Genomic DNA, 17863 nt, shown 5'->3' with positions numbered 1-17863 from the left:
TTTTACTGTTTTAACCATTAATTTATTCTGAGACTGGTATTGCTGTGTTTAATTGCTCAGTCGTGTCCGATGCTTTGGACCTCATGGACTGCACGCCATCATGCTCCTCTGTCCATGGGGATTCTCTAGGCAAGAATACTAGAGTAAGTTGTCATGCCCTCCTCCAGGAGATCTTCCCAACCCAGGGATCAAACTCAGGTCTCCTGAATTACAGGCAGATTCTTAACTATCTGAGCCACCAGGGAAGCCCATGAATACTGGAGTGGGTAGCCTATCCCTTCTCCAGGGGATCTTCCGGACCCAGGGATTGAACCAGGGTCTCCTGCAATGCAGACGGTTTCTTTACCAGCTGAGCTACCAGGGAAGCCTGAGAGTGATATTACATAATGTCAAATTTCTTGATAGGAGAAACCTCCATATTATCCAACAAATGTTTCAGATTCTGTATAAGATATTGGGCATTGTCTAGACTATTTTAGCATTGTATGCTACCCAAACTAGCTTTAACTGGCATGTTTGTTTAATTAAAACTGAAGGATCACAATGATCAGACTGGCCATCATAAAAAGACTACAAGCAGTAAATAAGGGAGGAGTGTGAAGAAAAAGGTACCCTCCTCCACTGTTGGTGGGAATGTAAATTGGTACAGCCACTATGGAGAATATATGAAGGTTCCTTCCTTTCCGTTCCGTTCCGTTCTGTCGCTCAGACATGTCCGACTCTTTGCGACCCCGTGGACTGTAGCCTACCAGGCTTCTCCGTCCATGGGATTCTCCAGGCAAGAATACTGGAGTGGGTTACCATTTCCTTCTCCAGGGGATCTTCCCGACCCAGGGATCAAACCCGGGTCTCCCGCACTGGAGGCAGACGCTTTACCTTAAAAGACTAAAAATAGAGTTACCATATGACCCAGCAATCCCACTCTTGGGCATACATTGAGAGATAGTTCAAAAAGATACATACATATATAGTTCAAAAAGATGCATGCACCCCAGTTTTCACTGCCACACTATTTACAATAGCCAGGATGTGGAAGCATTCTAAATGTCCATCAACAGAGGAATGGAAAAAGAAGATGTATTACATATACACAATGGAATATTACTCAGCCATAAAAAGAATGAAATAATGTCATTTGCAGCAATATGGATGGACCATAAGAAAACTGGAAGAAAGGCTAGTCTGCAAAGGATGATCATGGGACTTCTCTAGTGGCCCAGTGACTAAGAGTCCATGTTCCCAATGCAGGGGGCCTGAGTTCTATCCCTGGTCAGGGAACTAGATCCCACATACTGCAACTAAAAAGAGATCTCATGTGCTGCAACTAATCCCTGGTGCAGTCAAATAAATAAATAAAAATCAATATTTTTTGAAAAACACACAAAAGTAACCAAGTGGATTTGAACAGCAACAAAAGAAATTTTTTTAAAAAAAGGAAGATCATAAATTCAATCTGTACTGAGTCTGAGACTCAGTATATAGGTCTTTGGCACATGCAGAAGAAAAGTCATGCAAACAGCTGGACATGCAATTCCAGAGCTTAACAGGGAGACCTGGTGCAGGCATATAAATGAGGGTTATCTGCATTTGGTGGTAACAGAGGCTGTGGGTGTAGGTGATTCACCTACAAAGAGAAGAGGACCCCTAGGCTGAACCATGAGGACTCCAACAGCAAGTGCCCTCCGGAAAGGTCCCTTTATGTGCTGGGTTTTCATAGTTCCCTGGGTCTATGACAAACACGCTTTCCTAAGTTTCAACGACGGAGGGGACAACAGAGGACAAGATGGTTGGATGGCATCACCAATTCAATGGACATGAATTTGAGCAAGCTCCAGGAGATGGTGAAGGACAGGGAAGCCTGGCATGCTGCAGTCCATGGGGTTGCAAAGAGTCAGACATGACTGAGCAACTGAACAACAACAAAGTATCTATGAACTTCATCATGGAAAAGAAGAACTGGAAAGAACTGACAGTAAATGAGGTGGAAAATGAAATGAATGCTTCTTTGTAAATAATATTTTCTTAATAATCCCCAAACTGGAAAAATAAAATTTAAAAATTGATTTGAGGAAATACCAGTAACGTGTTTAGGTGAGGTAAGCCTGATCTTGGTGTCTTTCTTATGGAAAATATGTGAAGTTTAAAATAATGAAATCTACTATACTTACGGTATCCTAACATAATAATGTTCACCATAAAAGCTGACCCGTGACTGCGAAATGTTTTTTCTTCCTCCCAAAAACAATTTTGTTTAAATTCAAGTGAAGGGGAAGGGATAAATCATTCATCAATTTTACCCTCAATAAATAATTAACATTTCAATACACACAAAAAAAGAGACAGATACGGAAGTAGGGATTATTTTCCTTCTTTGGTCGTCTTGAAGAAATGTCTATACAGCTTTGATATTTTTCATTCTTGGGTTATTAACAGCTTTTATATCATACAACAAACACATAATAGATGGGTTGAGCACCCTTGGTATTTTGGCCTTTTCTTGAAATCATTTTGAAGTCCTTGAGGAAATTCATTCATTTTTGGACAATTCTATATGATACAGTAAATAGAAAACAGTTATATCCATCGAGCTCTCATTTCTCACCCTAATGCTGTATATCATATTAAATTATTACAGTGAGTCAAGTCCAAGTTCTATTGACTAAAAATATGGCTCTGAGCTTTCCATTTATCCTGGAAGGATAATAGCTTTTGCCTACTTGGTCATTCAGAGTTGACATTATCCCTTCCCCACACAGCCCCTTTTCCATAATGGCTTGGCCTTTTCTAACCTCCAACTTTGTTAGGTTATAAAAGAAAACTGATACAAAATTGATGCTAGCTATAGCATTTATTAAACTTAAGAAGACAATGTTATTATTAACTGCAAAAGTATACATGGGGAAGAATTCAGTACAGTCTGAATGTGACTTCAAAGACCCAGAAAGGGTTTCTGCCCAAATATGAGGGTAAGTTTGACACAAGAATCATTCAGAGATACTTATCTTTTCTCTTCTTCCTTTTTTCTGTTTTTTGTTTTTTTTTTTTCTAATCTATTTGGAGCACACTTATAGTTTCCCCTTATTTTGAGTTTTGTGGCATTGGTTTTTACAGTAAATAATTATAACTAACTATAGCCAATTATTGGAGAAGGAAATGGCAACCCACTCCAGTGTTCTTGCCTGGAGAATCCCAGAGACGGTGGAGCCTGGTGGGCTGCCGTCTGTGGGGTCACACAGAGTCGGACACGACTGAAGTGACTTAGCAGCAGTATAGTCAGTTATAGGGACTTCCCTGGTGGCTCAGACGGTAAAGTGTCTGTCTACAATGCGGGAGACCTGGGTTCGATCCCTAGGTTGGGAAGATTCCCTGGAGAAGGAAATGGCAACCCACTCCAGTACTCTTGCCTAGAAAATCCCATGGACGGAGGAGCCTGGTGTCCATGGGGTCGCAAAGAGTTGGACACGACTGAGCGACTTCACTTTCTTTCTTTCTTTCTAGTCAGTTATATGTACGTAAACATGTGTGCTGCTGAACAATTAAGCTGAGTCACAGGGGAAACAGGCCAATTTTTAAACAGAATAGCTTTCTAACAACTGGCTAATATTTAATGAAACAAACAGGCAAGTAATTATTTCATTCAAAGGTTAGTATCAATATTATGATAGAGTCTGAAGTCATATTCAGACTGTACTGAACTCTTCCCCATGTGTACTTTTGCAATTTATAACATCGTCTTCTTAGATGTAATAAATGTCACAGTAGCATCAAATTCTATAATACCTACCTTCCAATGAAATAATTACTTGTCTGTTTCATTAAATATGAGCCAATTTTTAGAAAGCTATTCTAACTGTTCATATATTTGCCTGAATCCCCTGTGACTCAAATATTGTTAAAGTGTACACATGTTTGCAGTAACTATAGCTAATCATAATTGTTTTCTGTAAAAACCAATGTCAAAAAATTCTAAATAATCTCCTTTCCCTCCCTTAAAAGGGGAAACGACAAGTGTGCTTCCAATAGATTAGGAAACGAAAAAATGGAAGAAGAAAAAAGTTAAGTATTTCTGAAAGATCCCTGTGTCAAATTTACCCTCATATTTGGGCAGAGACCCTTTCTGGGTCTTTGAAGTCACATTATTATGTCAAAGGCAGCAAAGAAACTGTCCAGAAACCTTGGTCTTATTTCTGGTTTGTTGTTAGTAACAGGTTAGGTTTGGTTTGGTTCTCCTACACCCACAAAGCTCGATGGGTAAATTGGCTCCCAGAAATCTGAACTAGCCTTGTATCTGAATGAGTTATATGTGAACTCTTTAAACAAGTACAAAACCATAGTTCATACTTCTTAAATGGTAATATAAAAAGTCCCAGGTAATTCATGGGAATAATAAGTCTCGGTTATCAAAACCCTCCAGATGTCTAGACATGTCATGTAAAAATGAATGTCATTTTAAATCCCAAAACTAAAGTTATTTTAGTAAAGCACAGCTAAAATAAATCTGAATTATTTTGAACACTTTTTTAGAAAGCTATCAGAAAAAAAGTTTTTTTCCTTCTCAGTTCTAAGAGCTTAAATGAAACATTCATGCATTAAATTCAAAGTCTGACTGTCAAATCATTTCACTTTAATAAAAATTTGAATTACCTGCCTTAGGGCATTATTAAATATCAAATAAAAAGCACACATCCATAAGTCTGATTTCCCAGTATAATTTTTATGTAGAAGTATGACTAGATTTGTATTATACATTTCAAGATAAAAGGATCAAAAATGTATTCATGAAAGGATACAGTCAGAAGTGAACTCATCTTTGAGAGAATTTCTGCACATTCTTAAGAATCTGGGGGAAAATGACCCCCTTTCAGGAATCTCAGCCACCAAGACAAGGATAGCAATCCATCCTCTCTCTTAAAATATCTATACTGTAATTAACTGAAGACTTTTGGGAATTACACATTGTCCTCCTATCATACAATGAATACAAAACATATGTATCTGAAATATATGTAATCTCCTCATAAACATTTAAGGGTATATGTGTGTGTCTAAGACAGAGATAACATAGGGATGATTATTTAGATGTTTAGAGAGGCAATTTGCATGGAGGGCAGGATATGGATCAAAAACTCAAGCCAATAATCTCATTTCATAAAAAGTGTCATTTATAGTTACTGATACTCACAGAAGAGTATACCAAACCTACACTGGATAAATTCATAAACTCATGTTTACCAGCCACACTGTGCCTCTCTGCCTGCCCTCCGATGAGTCCTGCCTGCAAGCCCTCCCCCCACCCTATGCTCCCAACTTCTTCCAGCTTCCCCAATCCCCCTTAAACAGTAAAGCAAGTCACAAAACGCTGTCTATAAACCACCACCTCCTTCCTTCCTCTGACTGCATGGAAAGTGTCCATTCCCTTAACAAAAGTCAGCCTCCACTTGTGCTTAGAATTCCATCCCCTGGCAACTTTTCAGAGACTTCACTGCTAGGATTAGCCCCTCGAGAAATAGCATCTTCAGCCCTGCCCACCTACTGGCTCATTCCCCACCCCTCATATAGAAAGTTCCAATATTTATTTTGTTAAAAAAAAAAAAAAGCCTTCATTTGGAACGAAACTGGGTCATCTGTAGAGATATAGACAGACCAAGAGATGGTCATACAGAGTGAAGTCAGAAGGAGAAAAACAAATATATTAACGTGTATATGTGGAATGTAGAAAAATGGTACAGATGAATCTATTTGCAGGTCAGGAATATAGATGCAGACTTAGAGAATGAATGTGTGGACACAGCAAGGGGAAAGGAGGGCGTGGGATGAATTGAGAGAGGACCACTGACGTATGTACACCGCTGCTGCTGCTGCTGCTTAGTCACCAATTGTGTCTGACTCTGTGTGACCCCATGGACTGCAGCCCACAAGGTTTCTCTGTCCATGGCATTCTCCAGGAAAGAATACTGGAGAGGGTACACTCCACTCCATACTGAACACTGTATGTATGAGAATACTGGAGGAGTGCCTTGCTCCAGAGGAACTTCCCGACCCAGAGATTGAACCCAGGTCTCTTGCTACAGGTAGCTTCTTTACTGCTGAGTGGCCAGGGACGCCCCATATACACACAACCATGAGTAAAATAGATAACTAGTGGGAAGCTGCTGTCATCACAAGGTATCTCCACCTCCTCCCTTCAAACTCCACTTCTGCCCACTGCAACCTATATCCCTTATCCTCCTGCTATCCTGAGGGCCTGAGTGTGGAGATGCTCCCTGACCTCTGACCCTTACTGCTTATGACAGAGGGCTCTGTCAGTCAGGCTGCCTGAGTCCAACTTCCACTTCCACTGCTCAGCAACTTTGGGCAAATGACCTAACTTCCCGAGTCTTTGGTTAACTTGTCATAAAGCAACACATAAGGTTTTACGAACACATGAGGTCATCCCCATGTATTATTAGAACATTATATGTACACACACATGCAGACACACATAATCTATGCCCACGACTCCCACATTCTGTTCAGACCTCTTTTCTGATCTCCACTCTTGAAATTCCAGCTTCCTTCATGACGGGTCCACCCACTGTTGTGATTGACAGGCCACTCTCAGTTCTCTCTCTCTCCATCTCAGACAGAACCTCCTCCAGCTTCCCTGTTGTCACTCTGCCTACACAGTTTCTAAAGCCCCAAACCCTAGCTGTTATCATTGATAATTCCATCTCCTCTCCCTCACATCCAACTTACCCCTAGATATCACTTTCAAGGACTCTTTCACAAATGTAAACCTCTCTCCATCTGCACTGTTCCTAGTCTGGTACCCAAACCTCCATGCCTTGCACCTTGGTTACCCAATGGACTTCTAAAATAGCTTTCTACTCCCCAAGCCTGACCCACAGTAATCCAGTCCATTCATTCTCCAGCCACTGTGATCTCTTGAGAATAAACAGGGGTCAGGCCACTCCCCTGAGAACCCTTAGATGTCAACACATTGACAAATGAAATAAAGACTGACAATGCCCTTGAAGACAGGGCCCTGCCTGACCCTCCCTTTCATCACCACACCCCAGACTCAGAGGGCTTCTTTCAGGTATCTCAGCGCATCAAAGTCTTACCATCTCCACAGGGAGGGGACCCTCGAGGGTCTTTGCAAAGATATTCCCTCTAGCCAAAATCTCCTCCACTCCACTTTTTTGTTCTTCTCATTCATGGAATTTATTACAATTTGTAATTGTACTTTTGAAATGTTTTTACATTGTCCTGCTCACCATCTCAGGCTTAAGCTTTGGTTTTTTTAAAAATATTTTTTGATGTGGACAATTTTTTGAAGTCTTTATTGAATTTGTTACAATATTGCCTCTGTATTACACTTTGTTATTTTGGCCATGAGGAATGTGGGATTTTAGCTCCCTGAACAGGATCGAATCCACACACTCTTCCAGGAAGGTAAGTCTTAACCACTGGACCACCAAGGAAGTCCCAGACTGAGCTCCTGGAGGCCAGAGATTTCAGTCCCTCTGTGACTCCCCCATCCACTGGACCACGGACACAGGGTGAGAGGACATACCCCCAACGGACCACTAAACGGTCAGAGCTCTGTCCTGACTCCTAGGAAACTGTTCCAACAGACACTTTGCTCTCACGGGAAGCAGCGGTTTCACAGCAACACACTGACCCAGGCATGTGACCCTAGGCAATCTACAAGGTGAAGGAGTAAACCCGTACACAGGCATTTATATATATTTTATATTTTCCTTGTTTGTGATGTTTATTTTTTTAGCTCCTTAAGGGTAAGTAATACATACATTGAATCCAATATATTAAAGTGTATAGATTATTAGAATATTCCATCAGTAAAGAAACATGCTGCATTTATATAATCACCAAGTACTTCTTGATCTATAGAATAAAATCACTTCCACAGGTAAGTATTATCACTCTGGCCCGATCTACCCTCACCACCTACCCCAATAAGCAAGATGACCAAATCTGCACTGGACAAGTGGCCAGCTTTGAGGTTCAACAACTTCCAGTCCCTTTCTTCATGCTCTCCATTCATCAGGAGATAACAGCTGCAGTTTCAAGCTATGACAACACAGCAAAGTACCAAAGAAGAAGTACTTGCGTGTGACCATTACCCTGCCTTGGGTGCCTTCCCTTATGAAAGCTGATATTAAAGAATGAAATAGAATGAAAGGCTGCACTGCTGGGAAAACATAAGGAATGTAGATTTTTCCCTAATAGGGCATGAAATTTTTACAAAACACCTGACTTGTAATGAATGGGGCTTGAGAATGTGTCCTAAATTTCAATGAAGTGCATTCACATTGTGAAATTAACAGGTTCATCATGAGAGGGGCTTTCACGTGCAGGCTCAACCGTGTGCCTGTTTTCCTCATTTAATCCGCACGTACCCAGATGAAGACACATCAGCTCCTGGTTTCTTTGGCTACTGAAACGCAGCTCTAATGACTCTGTCACTGAGTGGCTGAGTGGGTCTAAAATTGTCTCCCAAAATCCCATCACAGCCCTCCACGAGCTCTGCCCCCTTCACGTGTGTCCTCAGCCTTCGAAATTCTTCAATCTGAAAATAAAAGCAAAACAAAACAGATTAATTGTCGACTGGCCACGAGCAAGATGGGAATCTCATCGATGACTTAAAATATGCATAAATTACAAGCATCTAAAAAGAGAAACTTAAACTTCAAAAAAGAGAAAAACTGAATTCATTCTTCCAGAGCTAAAACATTAGACACAACCTCTACGAGAGGAAAGAAGACAACAGAAGCAGAGATAGGAAGGCCTCCAGATAAACCCAAACAACCATCAAAACCTGCTGGATCTGTTCATGCAAAAATGATATACACCTCTCTCAAATAGCTCTTACGGGTTCAGTTCTAGCGGTCCAGTGGTTAAAATTTGATGCTTCCAATGCAGGGGTCACTGGTTCTATCTATGGTAGGGGAACTAAGATCTCCACATACTGCTTGTTGTGGCCAAAAAGAAAAAAGAAAAAGGAGATAATCTGTAATACCTAAAAAAAAAAAAAATTCTATGTCTGTCGTAACATAATAAGAAAAAGTGAACAAATGAAGAAATGTTCTGAAATGCTTCCCAAGTATATCTCTATAACGAATCATGGTGTTAATGTATGCTAACACTGATTATATGTTAAATATATTAGATGGAGGCTTTTTCATCAAAAAACTCCCTTTGCTGCTTGTTGAGCCCTCCAAAGAGCAAAGAATGCCTCTGATTTTTCAAAAGTTTAAGCCCATCTTCTTCCTGTGGCAACAGTGATTTTCAAGTTTATCTCCCTTCTCAGGCAGCCTCCCCAGATCCCGTGGTTTCCAGTTACACACTATTGGTTACCACAGTCCCAAGAGACCATTCCCATCAGCTGCACTGCAGTCTCCCTAACTGGACAAGTTGCACCTCCTGAGAACTCATAGTCTGCCAGACACCACCCACTGGAAGTGTTTGAGCAACAACACATGATGAGCTTTCGCCAAGCTCACTGCCATCTAGCAGTTGATTTACCTTTGTCAAATCATCTATTATTTTCTTTAAATGCCACATAAAATCACATGAGACATTCTTTATTCCTTACACAAAAGGAGAAACTGGGGCCAGACAGCTTACGGAAGATTCCAGATAATCTGGATCTGACAATTCCAAGGCCCTTCCCAGTCCCACAGCCACCTCTTCAGAAATTCTGGTCATCAGCAGACCCTATAGCCAGCATATATCCCAGGACATTGAGCAAATGTGACCTGAATAGCATCAACCGACCAAAGCACCACCATCTGTGAATCAGAGGCTTCTACCCACAAAGGTTCACACAACACCAACACAGACTTAACCCAATCATGAAAGGAAAAACCCACAAGATAGTAACTAATTCAGGGTTCTAATGAAAATCTAGAAATCCCCAGACTTCAGAGGACCCATGGGACTCCTATAAAATTTCACTGGTCCATTCTCCTAAGAAGAGGTTCCCTGACTCCAGAAGAGTCAAATCTCACAAGATTCTGATTCAATCCACTCACATATGAATTGGAAATCAGAGGTGGGAAAAATTAAATGGCTTGCTAGATCAGAACCCAAGTTAGAAATTTGACTTCTAGGGTTTCCCTGGTGGCTCAGCAGTAAAGAATCTGCCTGCCAATGCAGGAGACACACGTTCTATCCCTGGCCCGGGAAGATCCCACATGCCACAGAGCAACAAATCCCATGCGCCACGACTACCAAGCCTGTGTGCTAGAGCTTGGAAACTCCAACTACTGAAGCCAGTGCACCCGAGAGCCTGTGCTTTGCAGCAAGAGAAGCCACCACAATGAGAAGCCCTTGCACCGCAATGAAGAGCAGCCCTGCCTGCTGCAACTAGAGAAAAGCCTGCACAGCCATGAAGACCCAGCACAGCCATGAATAAATAAATAGAATTATAAAAAGGAAAAAAATTTGACTTCTAAAGTTCTATTTTCCTATGTCTTCAAATACTGTTTGATTTCCCTAAATGGGTTAACCCTGATCCTATTAGAATTGTCCTATTTTTTAAAATAACATCTAGATGCTGTTTTTATATGGAAGTGCCAGTCATATACGGAGAAGGCAATGGCAAGCCACTCCAGTACTCTTGCCTAGAAAATCCCATGGACGGAGGAGCCTGGTAGGCTGCAGTCCGTGGGATCGCTAACGGTCGGACACGACTGAGCGACTTCACTTTCACTTTTCATTTTCACACATTGGAGAAGGAAATGGCAACCCACTCCAGTGTTCTTGCCTGGAGAATCCCAGGGACGGAGGAGCCTGGTGGGCTTCCGTCTAAGGGGTCACGCAGAGTCGGACACGACTGAAGTGACTCAGCAGCAGCAGCAGCAGCAGCCAGTCATATAAGCCATGAGCTGTTAAATCTATATAATGGTTTCTCACTAGACCTTCTCAGGGGTTTATAGGAGGGAATATGGCAGCACTCATATTGCTTGTTGCACCTGAAAAATGTCTAGAGTCAAATCTTCATGAGGATCCCTTATAATTACTTGTGAGGTGCATTGTAGTTTTTCCTAAGAATGGAGTGAAAGGGAACCTTCTTAGTCAGAGGAACCTATGATTTTTCAAAAACAAGATGAAGGTCAAGGACACCAACTGCATCCAAAGGCTGGTTCTTGTCCAGTCTCTGCTACCCAAGACCCAAACAACCCAACTGCTCTTCCTTTTTAAGCTGTTTCCACCTGTGAATAACCAACATGATGGTGATAACAGTAGTCCAGGGTTGATATGAGGTAAATAAGATCATTCATGAAAACCCTCAGGATAGTTCCAAGCACACAGAGAATGTTCATAAATAACCACATGACTTGTCAAGTCCAACAGTCAGCATTTGGAGATGATTATTCAGCTACAATTTTGTATGCAAAAAAGGAGACTAGAAATAATAAACCAACTGACTAGGAAACAGAAGGTTATCTTTCCTTCCATTCCCTCTGTGTGTGTAAGTAAGAGCTTACATTATCTGTGTGTGTGTGTATATAAGAGCTGCAATCAGAACCTGTAAACCCAGGACAGGGTCACCAATGAGCACTGTGGACTCAAAACTTGACTGTCTCAAGGTATTTCAAGAAATACTCCATTTCTTATTGACTCTGAAGCTTATTCCAAAGCTGAGTTAACTTTATATTTACGTATTCTGAACTGAATCTAAATCTTTCAAGCCCCAGGCCTCAGCCTGAAATACCTTCTGTGAAAACAACTTCTTCTAGAAGAGAAGATCTGAGTCAACAGCCGGCCAGTCTCCAATCACTGCCTTCTCAGAGAGAACTGCTTCACAAGAAATGTTTTTCTCTGATCAGAGTGATGCTTTGAAGACTTCAAACATCAACAAAGATACGGGGGAAAAAACACATCCCTCTGAAATGCCAATTTTTCTGAAGTAACCACCCCTCAGAACCCTTTAGTCACTTCAAATGGTTTCGAGTGCGCACTCTGTTATCGCACCCCAAAATGAGGCACGGTGAGAAAGGAGCAGGATAATATTCCGAGTAAAAGTCTTCAACTAAATTCAAACGCCAGGGCCATGCAGGGGCCATCATTATCAATCAGGACGTACGAGGTCATCGATTTTTAATGCTCCTCTACTTAAACATGGCATTTGTGTTCAGCCAATTTAAAAGAGAGAGATGGAGAGGAGAGATTTATCACTTGGGAGACACGTTCTCACCTGTGAAGGTAGAAAGCTGAGCAGCCACTGTTCCCTCAACCGGGTGGCACACCCATTGGTCTAAGACGTTCATTCCAAACTTCACTGATGTCTGACCTTGATGATTCACTCAAAGTTCAGCTTTAAAACTGCTTTCTTCATGAGAGCAGTCAATAGGCTAATTTCTAGGATCTGAAGTTTGGCACACATTGCTTTTAGTAGTTCCCGGGGTCCTACACACATTTTGTAATAGACTTGTTTTGATTTACATCTCATGTGTCATCATGTTAAAAGAAAACTAACACATAAAAGTCCGTGTTCTCATCTTATTTTCCTTTATCACCAGGAAATTAATACATGAATTGCTGTTGCTGTTTACTCGCTCAGTCATGTCCAACTCTTTGCAACCCCATGGACTATAGCCCACCAGGCTCCTCTGTCCATGGGATTCTCCAGGTAAGAATACAGGAGTGGGTTGCCATTTCTTTCTCCAGAGGATCTTCCCAACCCAGGGATCGAACCCACGTCTCCTGCATTGTCACTGGCAGGCCAGTGACAATAGTTACAGATCATTTTTTTAAATGTTTTAAATTACACTTATCCAAATCCATCCAATTGTGTGGGTTTCTTCCTGTAGCATAGAGTCTGCTAACCAGAACAACACTAAAAAGTCAACCAACCGACCAGGGGCTCCCAGTCCCAGACACCAGGATTCTAGTGCTCAGGAAGATGTAAACGGTTCATGACGGGCTCAGCTGTCAGTACTCAGGAGTCAGGCACCGACTCCTCCTCCTGGACTAGCAGGCAGAGGATGGAATCCACATCTCCTGCACTGGCAGGTAGATTCCTTAAGGCTGAGCCTCCAGGGAAGCCCATAACATCAGCTACTTAGTTACGTATGTTACCCCTATAAGAGGACACACTATTTCTTCAAAACAAAGCTTTGTTGCTCGGTGTAATCAACTTAGTAGCCATCCACCTGCCATTTGCTCTTCTTTTTGTTATTTTCTATATCACTCCTCTCTGCCTCTGTCTCTGTTTCTCTGCTCCTCTTCAAGTGCAACAAGGTGAGGCTCCTCAATTCTTGGTTTTGATTCTAGAATCACACCTTGGCTCTGTAGTTCCTCTCATTTTTACTGCCCTCTCTGGACCTTCTCTATTTTGGACTCTGCTTTCTCTGGAACTATAAAGCAGCAACAGTGAAACATTCAAATCAAGGACAGACTGATTCATTTTCTCCTAAGATTACATTTTTTTCCCTAAATCACTCTAAATTGCAATTTAATGTACACGTGAGTGTGTGTGTGTGTCCATTTCCACACTCCTGCTTTCTGAACAGATGCTGGAATGGAGCTTTGCACTAACAGCACCTACACCTTCTTTTCTTGAAAAGAAACCGGAAAGTTATCCATTCCCAAGAGTAGTTGAAATTATTCCTTCAAATACACATTCCTTTGGCTTTAGCTCCCTTTGAGGAAGACACAGCTTATTTCCCAATAATTGAGGAGCACGACTTAGTGAGTTAGGTTTAGACATTGTCACTGGCCTCACTCAGGGGGATGGTACAAAGCGAGGCTCCCTTTGAAGCCTACAAGACCAAAAGGCATGATGAGTTATCTCTGGGTTGTTGCATAATTTACTGGATGATGTGGAAGTAAGTCATCACATTACAGACTATTGGTTAACATCCCTAATACTGTGCCAGCGAGAGAATCCTTTGTAAAATTCTAAGTGGATTTGAGAATTTTTTGTGGCTCAGCCCGGTTCATTCAAACTGACTTTCAATAAATAGACATTTACCGTGGTTACAGAGGAAAACTTTATTTTTCATTAAAGATTTGACCTATTTTTAGAAAAGTGCCCCTAAACTGCTGAACAAATGTGACCGCAGACCCTGAGCTGCTTCTGCGTCCTCTGCCAGTCTGACCCTTCCCCTGTAACTAACACAGTTGAAACTCTTATCCTGGGTCCCTTTCAGCTCAATGCTACCCAGAAATATCTCACTTCAGTTAATGATTCAGTTAACTGGCAATGACAGTCCTTGTTCATGAATCTTTTCTTGCGTTATGGCAACACTGAAAAGCAATGAAGTCTTTCTTCATGGCAAACTGGCTGGATGGGCTGGGGTGTGGGCCTAGAGCAGCCAGAACAGAATAAAGAAAGGGATGCTGGAGGAATGATACTGGAGAACATAAGCCAAAGCTCAGCAACGAGAAGCACCAAGATCCACCAGTGAACACACCAGGGCAAGAAACAAGAGTCAAGGGTGAAGACTTCCCTGCCTGTGGATAAGAATCCAGCTGCCAGTGCAGGGGACATGGGTTTTATCCCTGGTCCAGGAAAATCCCACATGCCAAGGGGCGACTAAGTCCAAGAGCCACAACTATGGTGCCTCAACTCTAGAGCCCGAGAACCAGAACTACTGGCTTCTTCTCCACGTGCAGTAACTACTGAAACCCATGCACCCTAGAGCCTGTGCTCTGCAACAAAAGATGCCATTGCAATGAGAAATCCTTGCACTACAACTAGAGAACGCCCATGTACAGCAACAAAGACCCATCACAGACAAAAATAGTAAAACAAATAAATGGAATTAACTTTAAAAAAAGAGTGAAAAGTGAGAATCAAGCAGTGGCTCCCTGGGCATGTGTTTACAAGGCATCGTTACAGTAAGTTCCCTATATAGGAAAGAGTTCTGTTACAAGAGCATGTTGGTAAGTCCAGTTTGTTTGTAAGTCCTACAAAGTTAGCCCAGGTACCCAACTAATACAACTGGCTATATAGTACTGCTCTGTAATAGGTTTATACTTCTCACAGAAATAATACATAAACAAACACAAAAAAGAAAACATTTTTGACCCTACAGTACAGTACCTTGAAACATACAGTAGCACAGTGCAACTGCTGGCATACTGGGGCACGTTTGCATCTTGAAAGTTCACAACTTAAAGCTTCATATGTAGGGAACTTACTGTATTTTCCACCTGAATGAGCTGCACTCATCTTATTTAGATTCTCTGTAGCATTTGTCACTGTTTACCTCCCTTCTCCACAACTTGGAAATCCTCTCTCCTGTCCTGGATCCCAGGACATCACTCCCTCCTGGCTGTCCCCAAGGACTGTGGGCAAGCCCTTGACTCCCTGTGTCCTCCACCTGCACGGAGGTTTTGTATTCAGCTGGGCTGGCTTGTCTCTTTCTCAACCTGAGCTGAACAGATCATCAAATCCATTTCTTTTTCCTGCACATGAAGCTAGAATTCACTTCTCAGCTTCCCCTACAACCAGGTGTGGCCATGCGCTGAGTTCCAGCCAATAGAATGGAAGCATAAATGGTGTTCTCCATTTCTCAGTGTAGTATTTAGAAAGCAGTCTCCCTTCAGATCCTTCCCACGCTTTCCCCTCCTGCTCACTATATGCCCACACCTAAGAGAAGAGAGGTATTAAAGATGGCAGAGTGTCTTGCAGCCCCATTCCCTGAATGGCTACACAGAGAAAAGCCTTGACTGTGAAGCAAAAATACATCTGTTGGATTTTATGAGTGCAAAAAGAAAATAAATTCTTACTGTGATAAGTCACTGAAAATTTTTTAAGATTTTTGTGATGTGGACCATTTTTAAAATCTTTATTGAATTTATTACAATATTGCTTCTGTTTTATGCTTTGGTTTTTTGGGCCTTGAAACATGTGGGATCTTAGCTCTACAACCAGGGAGAGAACCCATATCCCCTGCATTGTAAGGCAAAGTCCTGACCACTGGACCACCAGGGAAGTCCCCAGTCACTGAAGTCTGGGGTATATCTGTTACAGCAGCTACCATCTTTGCTGTTAAAGTTCATCTATATCTCATTAGTCCAAACCTCTATTCTTAACATTCAACTCAAATTTCTAATATCTTCCCTCTCCTTTAATAGACTAACTCCTAATATTTTTCAGGAGTTATTTCCTGGACCTTCCAGTATGAACTGGGTTTTGGTCCTATGTGTTTCCAGAGCTCCTTACTTATGACACAACATAGTTGCCTGTATGAACATCTGTCTCTCCAACTCCACAGTGAACTTTTAAAGAATAAACACTGTGTTTTAATCTCTGAATTGTCTGTTTCTGGTGGCACTCAGGAATAGTTTCTCATAAGAAAAAAAAAAGACTGAATAGATAAAGGAATTGAGATTTGTCATATTAAAAACAGGAAGACCCAAAGGTGGTGTGATCAAAGTTTCTAAAAGAATGAAACAATGAAGATGCTGAATGGGTATCTTTTAAAATTAATCCTCAGAAAAAGAGAAATAAGAAACTGTCCAAAGCTGAAAGAGGTGTTCTAAAGATTTAAGGACAAACAAAACAAAGCTTTTCTGAATAGTGAGTAAACTTGAACTTGTTATAAAATATAAGAGGTATAATAAAAGTCTGTAAAGAATTTCTAAAGGAAACTCAGCTTATTTATTGAGCATATTGTCTAGGTCTTTTGAGATTGATCATTAATAACGTTGTCTTCTTAGCATTAACAAATGCTACAGTTGGTATCAAATATTGTGATACTAATAACATCAAAATCAATGTTTAAACACATTGTAGTGACCTTGCATCCTTCCCCACCAGTAACATCCCAGTGACAATTCACCTTGGTGCTTCACACACTGCATTAGCATCTAGAGCACCTATGCTGCACCCAAGGTGGGAGAGAGCAGACCAAAAGTGGGCTAGGGAACAATCCAGAACTTTACAGGCCATTCTTTCTAGGTCCCCCACCCTCTCCATACAGAATTTTCCTGTACAAGCCAAGAAAGAGCTATTAGAAAGCCTGAGTGTGACTTACAGAAATAACCAGTGTTCTCACCTCACCTCCAAGAACATTTTCCTCTCCAATACCTGAGAAATCCCACATGATACAGTAACTAGACTAATGAACACTTTGGGTATTTCACTGACTTCTATTTACTCTATAAAAACTGACTTTTAAAGTACAGATGGTAAATGGGAGCTGGGTTTTGTTCATCCTTGACCTTTCAACTGCTTTCACTGGCTCGAGACATTTATCTGAAGAGATATGACTGATCTAATTGAGCCAAAAGGAGCAAGAACATGAAACAGACATTTCCCTTTTACAGAGAGAAAATTTACCCTTCGTCCTGGAAGCTTAAAGCCCTCCTCTCACCTGTAGCTGGGATATCGTCAGAGGGTATCGGAATAATATCCAGGTCACACCTTCACTGCAGGGCGGGATGGTGAGAGAGCCTTCATAGACCCAGTAATCACGCAGCAAGGGGTCTGTGCCACCACATGGACCAGTCACAGAAAGGTGAGTTAATGAAAAATAACTTGGGAGAGTCCAACAATCATTTTTAGAATTACAAACTGTCCAGACAACATGTCTCAGAGGGATGTCATTTTTAAACTGCAGCCTCACATATATATTTTTAAACTAATCATATGACGAGAACAATCAATAGAAAACATGATGTATCCTCTATTACTTATAGTGATTTTGTATCAGTGAACTCCTACACATATTTAAATACGGTTGTATAAACTAGATATTTAAACACTTGATATACTATACCAGACGTGTGTGTGTGTGTGCGCGCGCGCACACGCGCTCAATTGTGTCCAACTGTTTGTGACCTCATGGACTGTAGCCTGCCAGGCTCCTCTGTCCATGGAATTCTCCAGGCAAGAATACTG

The 17863-nt window shown here is 41.4% G+C and overlaps 1 protein-coding gene across 1 annotated transcript in view; it reads right to left on the bottom strand.

The window, feature by feature from the left end:
- CA8 (carbonic anhydrase 8 (inactive)) overlaps positions 1–17863 on the bottom strand; it is an 84881-nt gene that overhangs the window by 11917 nt on the left and 55101 nt on the right. The window contains exons 7-8 of the mRNA XM_055432428.2: positions 17337–17449; positions 8403–8572 (exon numbers count right to left, since the gene is read on the bottom strand). Coding sequence (XP_055288403.1) covers positions 8438–8572; positions 17337–17449 — 248 coding nt within the window. The 3' untranslated portion in view covers positions 8403–8437. The remainder of the gene's footprint in view (positions 1–8402; positions 8573–17336; positions 17450–17863) is intronic.

This window comes from Moschus berezovskii, chromosome 16, assembly GCF_049115385.1.
Source record: "Moschus berezovskii isolate FMDL1 chromosome 16, NW_MosBer_1.0, whole genome shotgun sequence".
In the NCBI taxonomy this organism is placed as follows: Eukaryota; Metazoa; Chordata; class Mammalia; order Artiodactyla; family Moschidae; genus Moschus; species Moschus berezovskii.
The sequence above is the reverse complement of the archived record's forward strand: the minus strand, read 5'-3'. Positions and strand labels throughout refer to the sequence as shown.